At 42.3% G+C, this 24,002-nt stretch overlaps 1 protein-coding gene, 1 non-coding gene and 1 pseudogene across 3 annotated transcripts in view; all 3 read left to right on the top strand.

The window, feature by feature from the left end:
- IQGAP2 (IQ motif containing GTPase activating protein 2) overlaps positions 1-24,002 on the top strand; it is a 263,135-nt gene that overhangs the window by 157,228 nt on the left and 81,905 nt on the right. For both annotated transcript variants that reach the window (XM_024563618.3, XM_045197804.3), the window contains exons 7-12: positions 491-604; positions 1,498-1,676; positions 3,539-3,626; positions 7,666-7,829; positions 10,537-10,697; positions 17,347-17,471. In XM_024563618.3, the coding sequence (XP_024419386.2) occupies positions 491-604; positions 1,498-1,676; positions 3,539-3,626; positions 7,666-7,829; positions 10,537-10,697; positions 17,347-17,471 (831 nt within the window). The remainder of the gene's footprint in view (positions 1-490; positions 605-1,497; positions 1,677-3,538; positions 3,627-7,665; positions 7,830-10,536; positions 10,698-17,346; positions 17,472-24,002) is intronic.
- LOC112307547 (UBX domain-containing protein 4 pseudogene) lies at positions 12,548-16,660 on the top strand (annotated as a pseudogene).
- Positions 17,721-17,848, top strand: LOC112307589 (small nucleolar RNA SNORA11). Its single transcript, XR_002975073.2, has one exon. It is a non-coding gene; the product is annotated as a small nucleolar RNA SNORA11 (small nucleolar RNA).

Here is a 24,002-nt window from a genome sequence, read left to right as displayed (position 1 = left end):
AATTACAAAGACAATGGACCAGCACTTTTTGTTTTCATTGCGATTTTTTAAATTTCTTTTTTCCCTCTATATTGATTGGTCAGAGGAGGAAACATTATTTTGTACTCAGCTAGGTTTCCTTTCCCCTGCATTTGGGAAATGAGAAACTGAGGCTGACTTCTGCCTAAGGTTCTTGTTTAGAAACGGCCCCACCTTCGTGATAAAGGTTCTTTCTTTCTTCCTTTTTCTTCCTTCCTTCCTTCCTTCCTTCCTCTCCTTCCTTCCTTCCTTCCTTCCTTCCTTCCTTCCTTCCTTCCTATCCTTCCTTCCTTTCTTTTCTTTCCTTTTCTTTCTTTCTTTTAATAATGACATTTTCTTTTCTTTTCTTTTATTAGAGAGATAAGTCCCACATATCTGGGATGGGAACCTGGGTGATAACGTTTCTTGATATGAACACACTCATTCCTGCCTCCATCTCTGTGGTTCTCTTTAATTTGTTGTTCTTTTTCAGAGGAAGAAATCAGTAATATGAGAAAGGAACTTGAGAAATATGGAATACAGATGCCATCTTTCAGCAAAATAGGTGGTATTCTGGCTAATGAACTGTCCGTGGATGAAGCTGCCTGTAAGACTATTTAAAATCTGAACTTGCCATTGACATCGGACTGACCTATATTTTATTTGTTGATCATGGTTACAAAAAACAGACTATTTAGAAGATACTTTAAACCCCTCTGAAAGCTTTTATTATATACATTAGACATGGTTAATTTGAGCATGTCTGAATATAACCAAGTAATTGATTTGGGACTTTATTTATTTTATTCTCAAGAGAGAGAAGAAGGGAGAGAAAGAAACATTGATGTGAGAGAGAAACATCAGTTGGTTGCCTCCTTCACACACCCTGACTAGGGACTGAACCCACAACCTAGGCATGTGCCCTGACCGGAAATCTTCCATACAACCTTCCAGTTATGGGACGATGTTCCAACCAACTGAGCCACACTGGCCATGGGCTAATTTGGGACTTTAAACATCCACTTGTACAATGTGAATTAAGAGGTTCCAGAAATATCTTTGTTCTTCAAAATATTTCTCTACTTTCTTTGTCCTTCGATTATAGTGGTAGGGTACATTGCTACGTTGTCTTTTAGTGTTGCAAGTTAAATTGCAGGCATCTCTTAGAAACAACCTGCTACTTTAAAACTGTCGGTGTAACCCTTCAAATGCCCAGCTGGTTGACATAGCGCTCATTCATTTTAGCCATTCAGTGCAGGTTGAGTAAATGAATAGGTAATGAAATGAAATGACTATGTAACAGATGCTGAGACAGGACCCAAGATAGGCGGGCAGGTGGAGTTTGTCAGATGGACGCCCTGTGACGTGTCGGAGGCCCCTTGTTTGGAATGCTTACTGGGAGCCAAAGAAGAGAGTAAACCTGCTTAAGTGTGTGCAGTGTTGACGCGACTGTCCATGTCATGGTTTGCTAATAAAAAATCTTTTTTTTTCTCTTCTCAGTGCATGCTGCTGTTATAGCCATTAATGAAGCTATTGAAAAAGGAATCCCAGAGCAGACCATTATAACACTAAGAAACCCTAATGCCGTTTTAACTTTAGTGGATGAAAACTTTGCACAGGAATATCAGAAGGAACTCTGGGAAGCCAAAAAGGGAAAAGAGGAAAATTCAAGGCTGAAGGTATTTGATTTTGATTCTCAGTAATAAAAATATTCAGAGTAGCTAGTTTGAAAAAAAAGTAATACTTTTAAATCAGCTGGCTGGGGTCTCTATAGCTATAGGCAACTGGTTTGGGTGAAACGTAAGGGTAAAAGAAGAGCTTGCACTATTCAAAAAAATCAGGTTCCCTTTTACGATGAATATTGTACGTTGCAAGGTTTTTAAGGTCATTCCGTAAACTTATTGCTTATCTGAAAAGTGTAAAAGTAGCAGCTAAGAGTCTTTCCTGGTTTGACCTTCCATTGGCAGAGCTCCCTTTAGATTTCTTAGTGGAGGTTAATAGTTCAGTGTGGTGAAATTTAGAGAGGATGTTTCTGAACCCGCTCTCCTCGTATTTCCCCAGTCTTCACCCTCGTCTTTGAGGACAAGATTTTCCTCCTCAGCAGGGCAGCCTACTCCTGACTTCGCCCTCCCCACTTCCTGCCACCTTGTGTTATTGAAGACTTATCTTCACTCCGCTTCCACTTGCTCGCCAACTCCCCTCTCCTAAGCTCGAGCCATGTCCGCTTCAGCCCCATTACCAAAACTGACCACTTTATCTTACAGCCTTTTCTCCACTGGTGGCCTCCACCAGCCTCTGGAGTGCTTGCCCCACCCTGGCCGCCCGCCTTGATAGGGTCAGCTCCACTACCTGTTTGCTGATTTGTTGCTGTGGTTCTCCTCTGTGTCAGTGTCTTGGCTTCCTCCTCCCTCTAAATGTGAGGATTGACTTTGACATTGAGTCACTCCTGTCTCTGTTCTTCCTCAAGTAAGCTTATTCACTAGTTGAAGAAACACTTAACCTCATACCAGGCGTCTCTAACACTCCTCCAGATAACTCCGTCAACAGGCCTTCTGCTCACCACATCCGAGCCATGTTCATTCCTATTCCGCCCTTCTCACTCATGTGCCCCTTACTGACTTCCCTTTGGAATGACTTCTACATTGTGTCAAAACTCTTTTTATGTCTCCTATGGCCTGTCCATCCCTGTATTCTGTTGCCTTCTCTTGCCAGGCTTGTATCCCTCCACCTACTCTAGTCTCAGCACTCATGCCTCAGCCCTGCCCCTCCTGTCCTGGCCTCAGGGCTCCTGCAGTACCTTCCCCCGGGGTCACTGTGCTTCCTGTCATTCTCCAGGGCTAGAGCTTGAAAAATTTATCTTTAACTGCAGATCTGGTGTCATTTCTCCAGAAACTTCCCCCAGTTTCCTACTGCCTACTGGGGTAAGGTCACGTCCTTGTCTTTAAAAAGCCTCCAGGGTACCCAGCTTACCTCCCCAGCTTTCAGCCGAGCCCTGAACATGCACCCCGTGCTGTAGGCTGCCGGGCCCACCAACCTTTCCCACCTCTGTAACCGAACCCTGCTGTCTGCAACCTGCTCCCACCTCTGCCATTGACATTGCTCTGTTCCTCCGGAACGCCCTCAGTTGTCTCTTTGTAAAACTTTTTTCCAGCTGAACATGTATTTCTTCTATAGAATGTGTTCTGTTGTGCTAGACATATTCATTATTGTGTTCTTGATTTTATTACACTGACTCAAATGAAATTGCCAATATTTAACTGGTTTTGGTATTCAAAATGTGGCAACATCAAGAGGTCCAAAATAATGTTTACATCAGAAAATTGGGCTTTTTCTGATGCTCCCAGGGCCTGTTGTTCCTCTCTGCGGCCCTTGTTGGGCGTTGGGAGCCCAGTGCCCTGCACAAGCAGGCCATCCTAAATGCTTACATTGCTTTCAAGTGAGTGCTAGTGGGTGGTTCTTTTCACTCCTTGCATTTTTGCTTTTGACTATTGAGCTTTGGAAACATTCAACCTCAGGAATCAGTGAAGACTTTGCTTTGCAGAGTAACTGTATTTCCGAAGAAGAAAGAGATGCATATGAAGAACTGCTGACACAGGCGGAAATCCAAGGCACTATCGATAAAGTCAACAGTAAGTAAGGGCCTCTTCACAGGAAATGGGTACTCCTGTAAGATGCAAACTCTCCTTCTCAGAATCCCAGCAAAACTCTCAATTGTACTCTTGTGAAACAGCCTTATGTGACCAAAAAATCCATGAATTGTGAGTGTTGCTGTTAATTATGCTGTTTCATCTGGCAGTTTCCCGCGGAGCACTTTTCGGTGACCTTGCCCCCGGTCCATGCAGAGTAGGTCAGGGTGTCTTGGAGTTAGTGTGACTGTCCCTTCCTGTTGCATCATAGGTACAGCGTGTCATGTTTGGAACCTGCCCCTTATTGGGATAATATTGATGGTTGTTTAGTAAAATGTCATGACTTAAACACTCTCTTTCTTGCCCATGATTACGCGATGGCATTTGATTGGAGTTGTAAAAGGCATTATCGACATCTTTACTACTTCCCAGTTGTTAGTCTACAGTTTGTACGGACTGGTTTCTTCCAGCCTGTGTAGCTCTAGTGCAAGTGAGCGAGGCTCGACAGGCCAGTGGAATGGCACAGCGACAGGTTCAAATCCACGTCCCCGACTCTGTGGAGTTGTGCAGTTCAGTTCTTCGGTGGTATCACTACAGAGGACGGGAAGCAGACATGCATAAAGATATAAAGACATGCATAAAATAAGCATAGGCAAGCTTAGATACATTAATCTCTTTATTCGTCTTTTTCCCCTTTCTAATAAAATTTATTTTTACATGAAGCAGTAAAGAATTCTATCTGACGTTTATTTCCCATAGGTCAGCCTAAATAACCCATATATATCCCCAAAATGAATACATAAAAGACTACTTAGTCCATTTAATAAAGTATGTGAACTGTCTGCCAAATGTAAATTTGGTGTTTTCAGTAATTACATCAGCTCTAAACCTTGTCCTCAATTTAACATCCTCTACGAGCTTCGAATGTTCTTTATCACTCTTAACACCTTCCAAACCATGCAGACCTGTAGGTATAACCCGGAAGTTTCTTCCCAAGTCTCCATAGAGACACATCCAAAAGGCTTCACCCAGTAACTAAGCAGGCCCAGAGAACTTGGATGTAAATATCTAAATATTAACAACCGAGTAGGTGTGAGAAATTTTCTCACATGTACACTGCTAAGAGCTCCAGGGCAACTTAAAAACACACACACACACACACATATTAACATATTGGAATGTGTATTCCTATTCTTCTACTAAATTTTGAACATGGTGATGATACATGGAGTATAAGTTCAAGTTTCTCCTTCTGTTCTGTTTAAAAGCAGAGAATTTCATTAGGCTTGACAGAAATGAATTAGAGGAAGAAATTAAAGTTGCCAGTAAGACATCTGAGGTCCATAAGTTTAGTGAGGAAAGAGTTCCAGAGCCTTTTGCCATCCTTTATTATGAAATGTTATAGCCACTAAAACAGATTTCTTTTTCATGTTAAATAAAATGCCTTATGTAAATATTTTAATACTTTACTCCATGACAAATTTAATGCCAAATCAGCTATACTTTCTTCCCCCATTTTTAAGTAAAAGGCATGAAGTGATTTGCACTGGTGCATAACCAGCTGAAATTATGAAGGACATTGCAATATTCGATGGCTTTAAAGGTGCAGAACATGATTATTCTGAAGTTTTTGATCTCTCCCCATATGAAAACTTATAGTTGAGTAGAACCAAATATAGCCTTGAAAAAAAAATCCCTCAAAAGCGTATTTTCATCAGTGACTCGATGATGAGACAATTGTATGTTTTAAAATGTGTATGTATAGCTCCTCGACAATCTTTCCCCCAGCCAGGTAGGTTATTATGTTAAAATGTTAAGGTGCCTACATTCAAAGGAGCCATCGTTAAGGCATAAGTGACAGCTTTGATGGCACCAGCTCTGTCGCCAGGGCCTTCAGCTTTGTTTGAACTACAATTATTTAACTTTGGGGTCTGGCAGGTGCATTCCACTCATCACATGACCTATTCTGTGAAGCTCGGGGCTGGGAATTTTGTTAAATGCACAGTATAAAAGAGTGGTTAAGCTTACTTTAATTTTATTTTTTAGAAGAAATGGTGCACTAGGAGTGTTTTAAGGATGTGATTTTTCTGGTAATATATTACCCTCAGTTGCATAAACCCATGTAATAGAGTTTTCAAAGGTGAAGCAGGGTCCCTTCCAAAGTAGTCAGAGGCAGAGCAGAAGGGTCTCATAACTTTAACAGAAGAGCAAACACCACAACCAACTACTAACCTTCCTTTCTGGAATTCTCTCGTTTGTCACATTGCTTCCAAGAATAGAAAAATGTGTTTGGGTTTTTCGGATCCTCCAGAATAAGTACATTTTCTGGGAGTGTGGCATGAAAGACTGCGTTAGTTGTAAGGATTTCCTGCCACTGAAAGATGTCTGTTGGTAGAGAGGTTATTGAGGGTAGCTCCTTGCAAATGTAGTTACAGCAGACAAATTGTCATTGGTTAAAAAGAGTTAGAATAGTCTTAGCTGCAGTGTACTTGTGTATTGGGGAGACAGAGAAGCTCTAGAAATCTATGGGTCTATGTTTTTTCTACTACCCTGAAGCCTTACTTACAAGGCAAAAATCCTGCTGGTTCTCTCTGTTTGCTGTTGCCTGGTGGCAGAGTTCATCACTCATTCTTCCAGTTGGTCAGCAATTCCACTTCTGTTTTCTGAAAACTATGCTAAACCCACTGGTTTAAGCACTTTCAATTTGGTCACTAAAATTCAGGTCTTTGTAATCTGAACATTGCTTATGATTGTGTCAGATCATGTCACCCAAGGCATTTCTGTGGTCAGGGCTTTTTTTTTTTTTTTTTTTTTTAGGTTAACTGATACTAGCACAGACTTATTCAATCATAAGAATTTTAGTTGTAGTATTTCTAAAAATATACCTGGATTACTTTGTATTAAGAATCACAATTCACAGAAACACGGAGTTGAGGGGGAATGTTCTGAGAACTAGCAGCATCAAGCCCAGGCAGCAGTGTGTCAGAGTGCCTCCTGTGGGTTTCCCACGGTTCTGACTCAGGGTGTGGATACAGCAGTAGGGCCAGGCCTCCCGCAGCTCAGTCTGCTTGTGGAGGCAATGCTAACACACAACGAGCACTCAAGAGCAATGCCTACAGGAGCTCTGTGGCCCAGCTCCCAATACTATGTGGATTCCCAAGGTGTGAAATCCTCAGGGGCTGGAACCATGTGAAGGCTTCATGGAAGAGGGACGACCAGAGCTAGTCCTCAAAGGAAGGGGTTTTGTAAGGAAATCATACTAGGCAGGAAGGTTCTCATATCTCCAGATCTGTCAATGCTGAGTTCTTTTAGGGACTACCTCCAAGGACTGGACTGACTTCCAACTACTCAGCTTTGCCTGCCCTCCAACTGCAGCTTTTCAGAGTTCATAGACTGTGGCTTCTTAGGTTTTTTGTTTTTGTTTTTGTTTTTCTATTACAGTTGTCCAAATTTTCCCCCGTGGCTCTCCCCTGCCCTGCCCCCACCACTCCCACAGTCAATCCCCATCCTATTGTCCATGTCCATGGGTCATTTATACTTGTTCTTTAACTAGGCCCTTCCGCTTCTTTCCTCCCTTTTCTCCCCTCCCCTCCGGTCCCTGTCAGTCTGTTCCTTGTTTCCATGCCTGTGGTTCTATTTTGCTCGTTTTGCTCTGTTTTGTTCATTAGGTACCACTTATAGGTGAGATCATATGGTATTTGTCTTTCACCACCTGGCTTATTTCACTTAGCATAATGCTCTCCAGTTCTATCCATGCTGTTGTGAAGGGTAGGAGTTCCTTCTTTCTCTCTGCTGTGTAGTATTCCATTGTGTAAATGTACCACAGTTTTTTCATCCACTCATTTACTGATGGGCACTTAGGCTGTTGCCAGCTCTTGGCTACTGTAAATAACACTGCTGTGAACATTGGGATGCATAGGTTCTTTTGAATTGGTGTTTCAGGGTTCTTAGGGTATAGTCCTCCTTGGACGGCTGGGGTGGTTGGGTCAGGCCACAGTGGGGAAAGTGGGCCTTCTGACAGAATGTGGCGGCCCACCCTCAGGACTGGCTGCAGTGGACCACATCAATGCTGTCATTCGGGAAGGTGACCCCGAGAATACGCTGCTTGCACTGAAGAAACCGGAGGCCCAGCTGCCTGCCGTTTATCCCTTTGCTGCTGCAATGTATCAGACCGAACTTTTCAACCTCCAGAAACAGAACGCCATGGTAAGTCAGAGGAAAGGGTGGTTATGGAGATGTTAATTATTAGAGTCCAAGCCACGGGAAAGGTCATTGAGGAGGTGAAGGGGGATGCAACGTTTTTGTACCAATCCCTGGTCTCATTGGCCTCCCTGTACCAATTCCACGGCTGCCTTCCTCTTTAATTCCTGCTTTTGATCTACATGAAGAATCTAAGAGTATAGTTTGGAAATGCAGACAGGGCTCTCTACAGATACACATTGAAAACAGGTGGTTGTTCTCTGTGACTTTTTTAACTTTTTGGATAATTTTTAAACTATACTGAAATTTTTTTAATACATTTTTTGATATAGAAAAATAAGCTCTAAATCAGCATTTCTAGATTCGGTGACTAAGAACGTTAGTACCACGGCTTTAACTTTTGTAAATTTATGCTCCTTACTATGCTAATGGTATTAAACAGTGATTTTACATAAGCTAGAGTAATTAAGAGCACGTGCACTACAAACTAAGCCAAACAATGGAACGAAATGAAAAGTACTGGAGCGGAGCCAAGAATTCAGTATATGGAGAGCTAGTATTTCGGAAAGGTGGGGAAAGGAACGAAGTCCTTAACAAGTATTTCACTGTTTGGGGAAGAAAACATTACCTCACTACACATAGCAAGGTGAATTTCCAATATAAACAGTTACATGTAAACAAAAATTTAATTAAAGATCTAAGGAAAAATAGAAGGACATTGGATCTTAAAAATCAGAATGAGCACTGATTCACCAAAAAATCAGGGCAGGGGAGGTTAAAGCATAAAAAGGCAATTCACAAAATGTCTAATATTCATAATGACAAACACACACAAAAATGTTCACACTGAATCAGAAGTAAGTAAGTGTAAATTAAAACAAAATACAATTATTTTTGGAAATCAGGTTGGCAGACCTGTGAGATCTGACCTAGTGTGGGCGCAGACTTGGGGCAGCGGGCCTCTCCCACACAGCCGATGGGAGCGTGCGCAGCACCGCCTCTCTGGAGGATGACCTGCGTGATGGGCACCAAAGGCTCTTCCCATTTTCCTGACAGTTATGTTCCTAGGAAAAGAACACGAATCAAAAAGTTGTAGCCACGAGGATGTTTCCAGCCTTGTCTCTGATTCTGAGAAGCAGGAAACAAACCACATGTCTAATTAATAACAGATTGCTCACACTAATATCAAGTGGAAAAAGTGAGATTAAACTACATAGCATTACCTTGGGGTTTTTTTGTAATTAGAAAATAACAATTCCATTTAAAAACACCTCTGTAAATGATTGCGTGAATTAAAAATATGTAGAAGGTTTTAAACTAAAGGGCTGGGGTGGTAGGACTTGTTTTCTTATTCTTGCTTATGAAGACTTCCCTACGGTTTCTAAACAGAAAGATGTGATTTTGTAATAAAAGACAAATCTGTTATTTCCCTCAATTGCATTTAGGTTCCCCCCTTAATATTTTCTCCCGTTTCTCTAGCTTTAGTGCAAGGCCGCTAGACCTCTCCCACAGGCATCCGTCCCCGGCTGGCCAGTCGTCAGCCTGTGGTTGCGCAGACCTGTTTGTTTCTTCTTCACTTGTTCTTATCGCTTCTGCTGCACTCCACCTTAGATGCCTGTGGGCAGCTCACTGAAGGGGCTAAAAGAGGTGAATCTCAGATGATTCCATTCTTCTCTTGTAATTTTATACTTTCCCTATGTGTTCAACTTGTAGTTAATTCAATATATTTGGATGAAATTTATTTACATGTTCCCTATAATAACCTCTTCTTTCCATTTGCTTTGGAAGGGAAAATTATACTTTGTTACTTACTCTAAAATCATTTTGCTGCAAGATTTCTATGGTGATCCAGAAATCCATAATGTATTTTAATATACATATTACATTGTATATATTAAATACATTTAATACCCTAGATGTAAAGATATGTATCAGCTTTTTTCAACTAATTCACTTTCATGATCCCTTTGTGTTCCTTCAATATATGGAAGAAATAACTTCTGGAAGTTCAGCCAAGTCAACATAAAATGGTTTAAATGGAAGAGAACATGGAAGGGGGAAGGTGTTCGAAATCTAAGATACATTTTTTAAATAATTCAGATTTATAAATCACATAGATCTGGCAGTTCTTACTTGCTTTACTAAAAGACTTATCTCATATTTCTTCAAATATCTACACTTCATAATACATTTAAAAATGTCTACCCAATTATAAAAATGTGACTAAGTTTTTTGAAACTAGAATCAATATTCTTGGCTTAAAGATTTTTATGTACTCTTCTGGGGCTATAACTTTTAGGTGACATTCTTTCCTCTTTTCCTTACCCTTAGTTCAAGTGGAGAATTACTAGTTATGTTAAAATCTTACTTCACACTCAGAAAGCGACAACTGTTATCTAATCCTTGGCTTATTTGGTAAGGCTGAGCCAATGAGCAGCCAGTAGAGCTGGGAGTAGGAATCAGCTATGGGAAAGCAGATGTGTGTGGAATCATTAATGTTGGTTGTAATGAACTCAGTCCCCAAAATCATCTAAGAAAGTCCCAGAAGCCCCTTACCTGTTCTTGAAAGCCAAAGAAAAGTAGGTGACTCATGAGCCCTTGTTCTTCTGGGTTCTCAAAATCTTTGACTTTTCATCGTTCTTTGAAATGTGCATTATGACCTCCCATCACATCCACGAGGTATGCGAACTTACTGCCACATGTTTCCCAACAGAACTACTTGGCCCACGAGGAGCTCTTGATTGCGGTGGAAATGCTGTCTGCTGTTGTTTTACTAAACCGGGCCTTGGACAGCAATGATCTCGTGTCTGTGCAGAATCAACTCAGAAGCCCAGCAATAGGCCTCAACAATCTGGATGAGTCATATGTGGAACGGTAAGAAGTTTTCCAAACCTCTTTTCAATGCAGAAAACTGCGTTTGGCTGATCTCACAAACAAAGGATCTGCCGCTTCCTGAAGAAATCCATATATCCATGCTCATTTTCTTGAAAGCCAGTCTACTTTGTCGTAAGAGCCTTTCTACTATTAGAGTTTCTTCTTTACAATGTTCCTTTTAGGGAAACGCAGAGTCTAAAAACAATCATCCTGTGGCAATCGCTGACTGAATTTGTTGTAAGCAAAGCTTATTTGGCAGGCTAACAATGTGTTGAAAACATACCTTCCCCACACCTTCCTTTGGGCTTCTTTTGGAGACGACAAAATGTAGAAAAGTTGGAAGCAACGTTACTAGTCATCCAGTCCAGTGCTTTTTTGTGGCTGATGAGGAAACTGAATCTGGACTTATGGACCCAAAGTTTGGCCATTGGGCCCCAAAACCCCCTTTTCCTGATTGTTAAACCAAAGGAAGCCTGAGACCACAGTGGATCGTGGCCGTGGGTAACAATCCCAGTTTAGTACTTTTCATTCTGTGCTCCATACATATGCTACTAGAGAGTGCAGTTGATAGTTTTATAGAACACTAGAGCAGATCTAGAAAGAAAATTAAGGGGGTGGAGTAAGTAGCCCAATGAGAGATTCAGTAAAACAAAAGCCTAAGTCCAAAACAGTGGCTGTCCATGTTTGTGACCACCAGGGGGAGATGTCTGCTTAGATCTTAAAAACTCTTCAGCTATTGATTCTGGAACTGCTCAAATAGGTAGGTTGAGTTAATTCTCCTGAGTCACGGACAGTTGTGCAGGGAAAAAGTTGTTTAACCTCTTAGAAATTTAAAAAATGATGTTTTACCACTTATCTATGTAGAGAATGGCCCCAAAGTAGTAGGATAATGGATTTTCCTCATTTTTAGTCCTTTTGGAGAAACTGATGCTCTTGTCCTACATAAATTTGACCACCTGGTTCATATTATGCTTCAGAGTCTCTTTGCAAGGTAATTGATTTCTACCGCCACTGTTTCTGTTAATGGCACCACCCTCTACTCCAAGTTTAGAAACCTCAAGTTCAACTGGAGTTTTCCTATGCCTCTGCCACACACGCCTGCCGTGAACAGCCTACTCACTCCTCTCCCTGTCAGTAGCCAATCTGTGTGCATTATACGTGTGCAAAATGCTTCATTTCCCAGCAACCGCCCCATTTAGACTTTTTACCTTTGCTTCTACAATAACTTCCAAGTCGGTCTTCCTACTCTTTTCTGCCCTCATTCCTAGCTAAGCAGGTTTGCTCGGCTCTCAGTGCTGGAGTAGAAGACAGAGCGGGCCAGTCCCTCAGGAAGCTAACCATCTAATGGGGAATCTTAATGAGAGAATTGTCCAGACTACCCCACAGACTTAGCGTCCCTGGCCACTGCCCTCTAAGTGACAGTACCCCCTTCCTCCAAGTCACCCATTCTGATTATCAAAACTCTTCTCCTCCCCCCACCCCAATTTACAAATAACCCATTAAGGAAATGGTCCCACATCTCATTTAAGAACCACTTTAATACCTGTGGTTTTCAACTGGGGCCTGCAGACACAGCCTCAGAGTTCAAATATCCTGTATGAGAAACTTAAAATCTGTGTTTTAATAATCTTTTAAAAAATTTTGATGGGACTTGGTGCAGTCCTGAGGTGTGGCGTCACGTGACACAGCGCACTCCTTGCCCACACTTGCGTGTCCCAGGAGGCCGCTGATGGATGTGCGCTTTAGTGGGGCGGGGGTGGGGGGCGGGGCGGGATAGGTCGGACCAGCTGGGGCTGTGGGGCCGCGGGGATGGGAGTGGGCCTTGAAGGGAGGGGGCCAGCTCTGGGACTGCAGCGACAACATATCCAGGAAGCACTTAGGCCCAGACGCAGGATGCTATGGTTCCAGGGTGCCATTCTGGCCACCATGGCATTGGCCAGGGGAGCACAGTCTTCGTGGGTTCGTGGCAAGTGATGAGCAGTCTACACAGATGGCTGCAAGCTGGGAAGATGAGAGCAGCACAAGCGTCTCAGACAGTTTTGTTGTTCTTAAAATCGACACCCAAAGGGGAGCCTGTGAACAGTTTTCACCAGTCTGTCCTGTAGTGTGTGTTCCATCCAGTTTCTTTATTGCAGACAGTGAACTTCCTTGGAAATAATAGCCGGAAGTGTTTGTGCAGATGAACTTGTTACCAGAATTCACAAAGTCTGGCAGATGCACTCATTAAAAGGTGAAACATCAGTGGCAACTGGCAGCCAGTCAGAAAGTTCAGTCTCTATTCTATCTACCTCATTTGAACCTATCAACACTTCTGAAAACGATCAGTCTGGAAATGGAGAGGTCTGTGAGACACCACTCACTTCTGTTACAAAGTCAGGTTCCATAACAGGAGACAGATCAGGCCATACAACTCCGTCTCAGCAGCCCGTGGATGTGCAAACTGGGGACCTGTGAGGACCTCCCTGGCAGAGTAGGAAGATTAACCAAAAACCATGAAGAAAGGAGAGAAAAGGCAGAAGACGGGGCAGCTCAAGAGCATATAAAATAGCAGATTGCATTGGATCATGCAGAGAGAGCCACTTGTTTTGCAAAGATGAAGGAAGAAGTAGAAGCTGCTAAACCTGCTGCCTTGCTAGCTAAACAGCAAAAATGGAAGTTAAGAGGGATGCTTCTGTAAGAGAAAGCACAGTTGCAAGAATTCAATTCTGTCTTCCTGATGGTTCTTCCTTACAAATCAGCTCCCTTCTGATGTGCCGGTAGAAGACGCAAGGCAGTCTGCTGCACAGATGTTGGCAACGCTTATGGTAATTTTGCATTAGCAACCGTGTTTCCCAGGAAAGAATTTACCAAAGAAGATTACAAAAAGAAATTACAGGATTTGGAACTTGCCCCAAGTCCTTCAGTGGTGCTGTTGCCAGCAGGAACATCAACTGCATCCTTGGTACGTTCTTCCAGTGGAGAATTTGGGGACCGTTGGGAACAGTACTTTACCCATTCCTTGCCGTCTGGAGATTGATTAGCAACTTCTTATTTAGCAATCCTCCTCCTGCGCAGACCTCAGTGAGGGCAGTGTCTTCAGAACCCTCCCACTTTGCATTGTCCAGCAATTCAGAAAAAAAGGGAACCCATGACAAAAAGAGTGCTGGAGAAGTGGGGAAAGACTTTTAAAAAGGAGGCAAAGACGTATAGATTGAGGACTCAGTGTGATGGTGGAGATGAAAACAACACTTGGAATGGAAATTCTACTCAGCTGTTTTTAGTGTGACAAGGACATTATGAGCAATAATCATTGTTCCTCTAATGATTTAATTCAACTGAAATTCCACCGGAGAGACAAGACTACTTTATATTTTCTAACCAATCTATAAAGTATCTCTTGACTCCTGTTTAGTGGGTTAAAGTTGTTTAACTCAGACGAGTCAAGAAGTAAAATAACTCATTGCTAGGTCCTTGCATACGGTAACCAACTGCTAGAAGCCTAAAAGAATCAAAAGGTCCTCCGCCACCTCCTTTATCAGCTTTCTTATTCGTACGTACACCCATTAGCCTGTGCTCTCAGAGGAAATGTTTGTTTAGAGCTCTTTCGCTCCAGAACTCCTAAGCCCACGCAGAGTAACTGGTATGTCACTGAGTAATTGGACTGACTCATAGCATTTTAACTAGCTGATCAGATGATGATTTATGGTTTTTTCTCTTTTCACTCCTCAGCTGCAGGCAAAAATCTTAACTTTTCAATCTTAAACACTAAATAAAAAATCTTCCCCCCCCAAAAAAAATTTTTTTTGATTTAAGCATTTTCTGGGTCACCTGGATGCCCCAATACCAACATAGATTTCAGGGCCCCCTGTGGTTCTTGAGTTGACAGTGGCATCGGCCTCAAGTGACCTTCCAGTGTCAGCTTTGAACCCGGGTTCTTGGAAGCCCGAGTGACAGATTTTCAGGTTTAAGAAACACTACTGGGCCGGGCGGCTCCCCACGGTTGTGCAGGTTCCTATCTCAAGAGTGTGGGCTTGGGCCCTGTTAGGGATCCTCACCAAGTCTCTGCCTCGTTATCATGGCCTCCAGCCTTGGGACTGGGTTTTCCCAGGGAGGTTCTTTTGTCTAATCCTCACAAAGATGATGTAGATTTGACATGGGCTCTAGGCACATGCTATTCCCAGACTCATTGTTCTAACACATAGCTATGTTTACAACACTCCTCTCTTTGTGTTCCCAGTTCTCATCCGAATGAAGAACAGACTCCTCACTCTGAACATACTGTTCTGGCCTGAGCGGCAGCTGCGTCTTTCCTTGTGCTTTGCCCTTCAGCCAAGCCGGATCCCAGCACATTGTGCGCTCTCTGGCCTGTCTGCTCCTGGGCATGCTCCTCTCACCTCCAGGAGTGTGATACCTGTCACCCAGCTCTGCCTGGCACAGCCTTGGAGCTTCCCGCCCCCCCAGCACAGATTACACTTCATGAGTTATCTCCACGCTTCTCTCCACCCCCACTCCCCCAATGTCATCTCTCCTGAGAACTAGCATGATGTGGTCACAGTGGCGGAGCCAAAAGTATAATTTTGATCCTTCCCAGCAAAGCTCTTTTCTCCTCACCTGTGAAGCACAAAAGCAAAACAGAAACATCTACTCTGCAGTAGCAGAACGTTTTGAGGACCAAGTGCTCGGTTCAGTGCCTGTCCCGGGCAAGGTGCTCCACCACTGAGATTTCCTTCCACTTCTTCTTGCTTGGAACCCCGTTAATTCTACTCTTACTGGCCATCTAAGGGATGGATGGCCTTTCCCGTGCTCTGCTGTTTTACTCTTTTGGAGTCTTTGTCATCTTATCTACTAGACTGAAAGCTCCGTGAAGTGTAAAGGCTGCATTTTGTTTTATATATAGTAAATGCTTAATGAACATCTGCTGAACGAAATTGGCATTTTAGTCTCACAACGTCCCCAGTCTGTTAGAAATTAACCTTACTCGTCTGCCCGTGGCAGCTGGTGGAGAGAGCTCTAACAGAGGTGGGAGGAAAAGGACGTGGGCCTTTGGGGTCAACTGCAGAATACTTTCCAAAGTTGATGTCTTCAATACCATATGGAAAGGGCTGGGGAGCTCTGTTGTTGCCCCTAAAATCTGTGCCCTCAGACTGGTGTTTGTTCGTTCCTTAAGAAATGATGGGTGATTGTTGTTCTTTTGTGTTTGTCCTTAAGCTTTCTCGTTTTATTCCCATCGGATCATCATTTAGATGTTAAGCAAGTGAAATGGTCATAAGGATTTTCCACTCATTTTTAGAATGGCCCCATCTATTAGGGATGCTAACCGTGCAAGTTGCAAGGTGCCATTTATCCATATTGTTATTATGGTTAGTATTATGTATTACTAGTGACACGGAGAATCTTCTTAGGTCTATAACTCTTGGTAAGGTGAAAATCTCACACGTGACAGTTAACCAGTTTCAGGCCAGCATTTGGTGATGCCTCAGTCAGCCACTTGCTATTTTGAATGATGTTTTTCTCTCTCAAGCTACTCTCTGTGGAAGACACCTCAGTGTCACCTTGGGGCCTTAGAGAACGTTTAAGAAAATGTGTCACAACAGGAAAACAGTTTTAGACTTAAGGTGATGTTAATTCTTTTAAGCTCCCTCAGGAAATCCGCAGGTGCTATTCAGAAGTCAAACCACATAGCAAATCAATATGCACGTAGGGGATTGGTCTTTATTCCCCTGGAGTAGTGCAAAAGCAAAGTACACTATGAAGTCTCTTTACTTTGGGCTGGAATGGCTTATGCGTTAGCTTATGGTTGTAATGTTAGTTCTATAAATTTAAATAGGAAAGTTGATTATAGAGAAATGAAAGTTTCTTAGTAATATATCAAGATGGATGTTTTTTCTCTAAAGTTCTCCAGACAAGAAAAATAACTGGAGTGGTTGACTAAACTCTCTTTCCCAGAGCGCTGTGCGGCATGAGGAGAGTCAAGGGTCCGGAAGGAGGTGTGAGAGTCTGGGGCAAGGAGGGGACAGAGACGGGGGTTTGCGTAGCTGCTCTGAAGCCTTAGGCAGAATGGGCAGATGAGGAGAAACTTTAAGATATTCTGGTTCAATTTATTCACCACGTCTTCAAGAAAACATGCAGTGAAGGTGTGTGTTACTCAGCAAGATTTCTGCAAGTGCGTCTGCATTTTATTTGACTCCTCAGTGGGCATGTTAGATGTCAAGGTAACTCAGCCATGTTAGGGTTACAGCCGAAGGGTCTCTTACAGCTCCTGTTTGGGGAAAACAAAAGCAATAAAAAGAACCCTTGATGGAAGGGTTGAGAGCCATGTCATTCCAAGATGTGTAAAAGGGAGGAAAGTTCATATTTAGGAAAAAAGCAACTTCACAGAGTTGAGAATGTCTAAGCGTGTTTTTTTTTTCCTTGAGTTCGGTACAAAGTAGGATTTTGAGAAAGTCTCATTAAGCAGCATTTGTATGTAAAGTATTTTTAAGAAAAAGAACACTATAAGTATAAGTGAGCTTGCTGTATGTTCACAAAGCTGCACATGACAATGTCGTCTTTTTACTCTGTCTAATCTCCTAACAACTGCGCTTGGCCCCCCGGTGTCAAATGGAAGATGCAGAACCTGAAAAAAGAATGAACGTCTCTGATTGGTGTCCTGATGTTTTCCCTCCCACAGGTATGCAAATGAACTGCTCTCCATGAAACTGGAAGTTTTGTCCCAAGGGCAAGAGAACTTAAGCTGGAACGAAATTCAGAGTTGTATTGATATGGTCAATATTCAGATTCAAGAAGAAAAGGACCGTAAGTGTGGAACACTTTCTTTATCTAGTCTAGTAGGAAACAAGGTGTCTGGCCAACTTGGCTCTCTAAACTAGGGCTGCAGATTTGTGCACAGGAAGCCCTGTGACAGCACGCTCCCCTAATACGCATGTATGTATGTGTATGTGTGTGTACAAATTGTGTACCTGTGCTACTGCACCAACATATTACAAACACGACAAGGCATACATGAAAAGGCATGGACGGACAGCATGAAAGCACATGTAAATAGGGGTGTGACGAGAGCAGGGCGCCTGGAGACTGGCTCCTCTGTTTACAGCACATTCAACAGCAGCTTGGGTGTGCTCCTCACGGGGGCAGGGCACTAGGAGCTTCCTGTGACATTACGCCCTCCACATGGGAAAAAGCCATAAATAGAGGTCCTGATAATTTTTATTTACTGGTACTTCAAGAATGACTACTCTACATAACTCTGTGTTTTAGGCACTCAACTTTATTTTGACCTTTCATTTGGCTGTTTTTCTGACAGGAAAACACACACATTCCTGCCCTAGGAAGAAATTGGAACATAACCTAACTGTTGCTTTATAATCAGGAGTCGTGGTGAATTGCTGTGTTTCTAGAATTTATGAACTACCAGCACGAAAGTGGGCAGGCTCAAGAAGATGTGCCCTGAAACATGCTTTCTTGAACGTCAGCTTGCTTCCTTATCATTTGCCTCTTGTCTAGAAAAACAGTGAAGAATGAGGAGCTGTGTAACTTCATCAATCAGTACATTCACTGCTTTTCTGTAGCATGAATTACCAACTTCAGGCTCTAAGCTGTTTTTTCCATCACAAAAACAAACCAGCCAGCACCGTCATCTCTGGCTCTCTCTGAGCTCTGTGGTTTGTCAGCAACATTGGGCTCGGATTGCTGATGTTGTTGAGCCCCCTTCTATGCTCTGGCTCTGACTTATTTTTCTAACTCACTTATTCTAAGTTCGCTGCTAGAGTAGGCAGGTACTTCTCTCACAAGTTTAGGTTGTTTCTGTCCTGGTGTGTTTTGGGAAAGTCTTAGGTCTGGTCTTCCCAATGCCCCAACTTTCAGATGGTAAAATGGCTCTTGAGGTAAAACGGATGACTTTGTTAGTTCATTGCATTTGCATAGTTTTCTTCTTTTTACTACTTCCTGCAAGCACTTGTGCCCAACATCAGGCTGGGGGTTTTTTGTTTGTTTGTTTTGTTTTTCTGTTAAACAGTCTCAGTCTAGGCCCCATATACAGTAGAAGGAGGTGCAGGCGCGCTGCTTTGACATCGTGTGCCTCCGGTGGGCCCCTCTACACCGACCACTGCACTCTCCTTCCGTTTGTCCTTGTCGAGTTGTGTACAAATCTAAAGGTCCTCTTTTGCAACCACACAGCTTTCTGCTGCCTCTGCACATTTCCTTTCACTGACACCTTTTGGAATCCCTGCAATTGGTTGGCTTACACACGGGCCACTTAGCTCTTGTCCAGCACATTGGCTTGGGAGTTGGTGGTTCTTGCCAGATGTTAATCAAGAGGGAAGCACTAATTTGCACAGATGTTCAACATCGACTGGCGGGGGGAAAGATGCTGGTGTCTGTGTCCTGTTACAGAGCTTAGTGTCCCAGGCCTCTGTATTACTGCCTCCTTGACCCCCAGCTCCAGTCTCCTACAGCAATGATGTAGCTACTTTGGCTATTGCCACCCAAGGGTGGGACTCCTCTCTTTGGGTAGGCAAACAAAGAATAATGGCTCATCTTTATTTTCTAATTTTTCCCAATTCATGTTTTTTTTCATTAAAAATTTGTTAGGTTTTTGGGGGTGACATTGGTTAATAAAATTATATATGTTTTAAGTGTACACTTCTATAATACATCATCCATGTATTGTATTATGTGTTCACCACCCAAAGTCAAGTCTCCTTCCGTTACCATTTATCCCCCCTTTACCCTCTTCTATGTCCCCACCTCCCTTTCCCTCTAGTAATTGCCATAGTGATGTCTGTGGCTAAGAGTTTGTTTGTATGGGGTGTTTTGTTTTTGTTTTTTGCTTAATCCCTTCACCTTTTTCACTCAGCCCCCCAACCCGCCTTCCCTCTGACCAGCTGTCAGTCTTCTCTGTGTCTGTAAGTGTGTTTGTATTTTGTTTGTTTATTTTGTTCATTAGATTCTACATGTAAGTGAAATCATATGGTATTTGTCTTTCTCTGACTGGCTTACTTCACTGAGCACAATGCTCGCCAGGGGCCTGACTGGTGTGGCTCAGTTAGTTGGGCATCATCCCACAAACCAGAAGGTCAAAGGTTTGATTCCTGGCCCGGGCACATGCCTAGGTTGCGGGTTCTCTCCCCTGTTGGGGAGAGGCAACTGCTCAATTTTTCTCTCTCACACATTGATGTTTCTCTCTCTCCCTCTCTCCCTCCCTTCCCCTCTCTCTCAAAAAATCAAACAAACAAACAAAAAACCTCTTCAGGTCCATCCATGTAGTCACAAGAGGTAAGATATTCTCCTTTTTTATGGCCGAGTACTATTTCATAACTTTTTCCCAATTCTTTCCAACAACACCTGCAGGCCAGGTCTGCTTTGGTTATTTGGGCATTTCTTAAGCAAGTGAAGGTGCATTAGTGCTCAGTGCTGACCAATTGTAGTTTTACTCTCATTCTTGACTTTGATTGAAAAGGAGAGGAGGTGCTGTATTTGTCCCAGACTATCTGATAGAGCGTTTGTTTTTACAAGGAAAAGAAAAACAAGTAACATTTGTGTAACTTAAAAAGAGAGTGGTCTTTTGTAGGTGGTATGGCATTTATCTAGGTAACCGCGGTGTTCTCCTTGAGATGTGTCACATGGCCCCAATCATATTGCTTTTAAACATCTTGTCGTGAAGGGCATACACCATATCCAGAAGAGTTATTTCAGATATTCCATATCATATTTCCTTTCTACTATTTGGAGAATTTAATACAGAATATTTAATTTTTCTGTTTTGGTTTGGTTTGTTCTGTCAAAGTGAGGTATTTTTGTTTAAAGTTCTTCAAGTATTGAGTTTGATATATGTTTATGTAATCGCTTAAAAAGCTAAGTTTTTAAAATACACCATCATGAACAGGCACGAATTATACAACATAGTAATTAAATCATCTGAAAGAGCTGAGAGTTTTTTGTCAACATCTGGAAAGTGCATCACTCTCCCCACCCCACCCCACCCCTGCCATGTGCTCCCAGCTCTAACCCTCTGTGTGACTTGTGACGTGGAGAAGGTGTGCAGCTGGTGGGAAATGATACATGTGGAAGGTGAATTTAGTGGAGAAGATGCTAAATGCATTTTGTTAGACTTGGATTCTCTCTTAATTTCTGACTGGAAGGTTCACTTTTCCCAGGAGAGCCGCAGATGAACATTGTTTTAACCACGCAGCCTAGACAAGGAAGTTGTCTTCCTTTGAATTATTTCAATGTGAATTTTTGCTTTTTACATTTGGTAGGTACCATTCTTTGTAGGTTACCTCCTCTGCTGTCTCAAATATACATCCTCTGAGAGAATGCCCACTCTTTCCTTGGACTAGAACGATATAGTCTCACATGATGACTTGAAGAAGTGGGCCATGAACTGAGGCTCAGCAGTCTTTGTTCAAATGGGATTTCCCCTGACTTACAACTGAGGAAGTGATGCAGATGCACCCAGGAGGCTTCTGGATAGGTCTGTCAGCTCCTGTGAGGTCATTTACTGTGACCTCAGCAGCTGGTGTCCTTAGAAACACACCAAACAAAACTTAAGCAGGTGATTTCAATCAAGTCAGCTGGCATGCAATCATTCCCAGGTGAGCAGTCAATGGGAACACACATTTCTCATAGTTTTGTGAAGATCATTTTTGGATGGGGTGTTTAAAAGTATTGAGAACAATCTACCCAATGAATGGAAGTATTTTGTGCTCTCCAGCTTATAATTACTCCAGGGTAAAGTGATTATACCTTGTGTGTGAATGGTACTTAGAGTTTCCCGAGTTTTTTCCAATGTTTTGAAATAACATAACTTTCATGTTAGAGAAACTTTTACTTTTTCTTCAAACATATTTCAGTACTATAAGCAGGAATAATTTCTAGTCATTTTAAATTGTTCCTTCCCTCCTCCAGGTAAATCTTTTCATTCTTAGCAAGGTGGTGTTTATGGAGTCATCTATTTAGGACATACTTAGCTAAATATTTTACCTTAATTCCAATATTAAGATGAAGATACTTTTTAAGAATTAATAGTGCTTATTCTATCTCATAGTGTATAATATTTGTAAAGTGACTTGTGATTGTTTTTGATGAAAAATAACTGACAAAATGAGAAGTAATAACTTTGGCTTTAAAAAAGTAGAATAACCCAAAGAATAGAATGTATATCCAAACCTTTGTGCACTTCAGGCTTTTTCCCCCTGTATATCTCTACATTAAATTCCTCCAGCTCTGGTATTCTGTGGTTCCATCATCCACTATCTAAATGGGGGTTGCATTCAAAATTAACATCCCTGCTGCTACTCATATATAAAGTTATCCCCCTTTTTATAGCAGCTTCATTGAGATAGTCATGCACCATAAAATTTACATTTTTAGTGCTTTTATGGTGGATTTTATGTATTTGAAAGTTGTACAACAGTTGTAAGATTTCTGTTCAGCTATCTTCAGATAGTTGTTCAGGTTGACTTTCCGTATTTTAGCTGCAACTCTGCTGTGGTGCTGGGAGGAGGCAAGTGTGAACTTCCACCTGCTGCACTGCCACCTTGCTGTCTCACCCCTGCCTGAACTTAGAACGTCTTCATCACCCCAAAAAGAAATTTCATACCCACTAGCGGTCACTCCTATTTTCCCCTCCTCCTATCCCCTATCAACCACTGATCTACTTTGTTTTTATGGATTTTCCTGTTCTTGACACTTCATATAAATGGAATCACATAATATGTGGCCTTTTATGTCTGGCTTTTTTCACTTAGCATAATGTTTTCAAGGTTAATCCATGTGGTATTACTTATCAGTATACAAGGTCTGTCCAGAACATATCCAGTCATGTAATATGAAAAATAAGAGACACTTATTGAAGGATATACAAGTTATAAGAAACATTGTACATAGAACAATGCTGCCTCCATCCCCTTCAAAGTAGCACCTTGGGACCTCACACAGTTCTCTCAGTGTCTCTTCCACTGTTCACAACACTTTGCAAAATCCTTTGTTGGAGTCACCATCAGCTGCCCCATTGTATTTTCCTGAGTCTCAGCGACAGTCTGAAATCTCTTCCCTTTCAAAGGTGATTTTAGTTTTGGGAAAAGCCAAAAGTCACAGGGTGCCAAATCTGGGCTGGAGAGGGGCTGAGTTACCTGGGTGATTTGATGTTTCACCAAAAAACTGCACGAGACCTGATGCATGAGCAGGTGCATTGTCGTGATGAAGCTGCCAATCACCACGTGCCCATAGCTGCACCCATTTTCAATATACTGCATCTCTCAACCGATGAAGAACATTGAGGTAGTGGTCCTTATTAATTGTTTGCCCCAGAGAGGCGTATTCATGATGGACAACATCTTCCCAGTCAAAAAGCACAGTTACATGGTCTTGATCTCGCTGTGACTTTGCCTTACCTTCCTTGAGTGTGGAGAACCAGGTGACTTCCATTGGGACAACTGGGCCTTCATTTCTAGATCATACTCATAGCTGTGGACCCAGGATTCATCTCCGGTTATGACCTCCTTGAGGAAATCTGGTTCAATAGTAGCAGTCTGAATCAAGTCATTACCAACTGCAGCACGATGTTGCAGTTGATAATGACTTGGTCATTTGCTCTGCTCTGCTAGCAAAAGCCATGGAACAAATTTTGTCATGACATATTTCATGCCAAGATCCTGCATCAGAATCTCAGACACAGTAGTTTTTGAAATTCCCCAATCAGCTTCTAGTTCTCTAATCACTAGTCTTTGTTGATTGCAGCCCATATACATTCAACACTCTCAGGTGTTCTGTTTGTTGCAGACCTTCCAGAACAATGATCACTTTCAACAGACTCTCAACCATCTTTGGAGCATTTGTGCCACACTTTGATTTGTGCTGCACTCATTGCATCATCCCCAAATGCCTTCTGAATCATCCAATTGGTTTCCATGGAGGAATGTTTGAGCTAAATGCAAAATTTGATACAGATTCATTGCTCTAGTCGCTTAGTCATTTTGAATGGAACAGCCACACAGTACACATGCTCACTCAGTGGTGTCTACCACCCCCACTGACTAGTACAGTAAAGTCATCATTGTTCACACATGTGCATTCCAGTCCCCTCTCCTTGGCTGCCAGGTTACATTGATGTCATACAAACTGTTCTCATTATATTAACAATGGCTGGACTTCATCTTCTTCTCTCGGTCAAATATTTTATTTATTCATCAGCTGATGGATATTTGGGGTGTTTCTACTTTTAGCTCTTATGAATACTGCTTCTGTAAACATCTGTGTGTAAGAGTTTGTGTGAGCATGTGGTTTCAGTTCCCTTGAGTGTATACCAAGAAGTGGAATTGCTGAATC

This window comes from Desmodus rotundus, chromosome 1 (genome assembly GCF_022682495.2).
Source record: "Desmodus rotundus isolate HL8 chromosome 1, HLdesRot8A.1, whole genome shotgun sequence".
Lineage (NCBI taxonomy): Eukaryota > Metazoa > Chordata > Mammalia > Chiroptera > Phyllostomidae > Desmodus > Desmodus rotundus.
The sequence above is the reverse complement of the archived record's forward strand: the minus strand, read 5'-3'. Positions and strand labels throughout refer to the sequence as shown.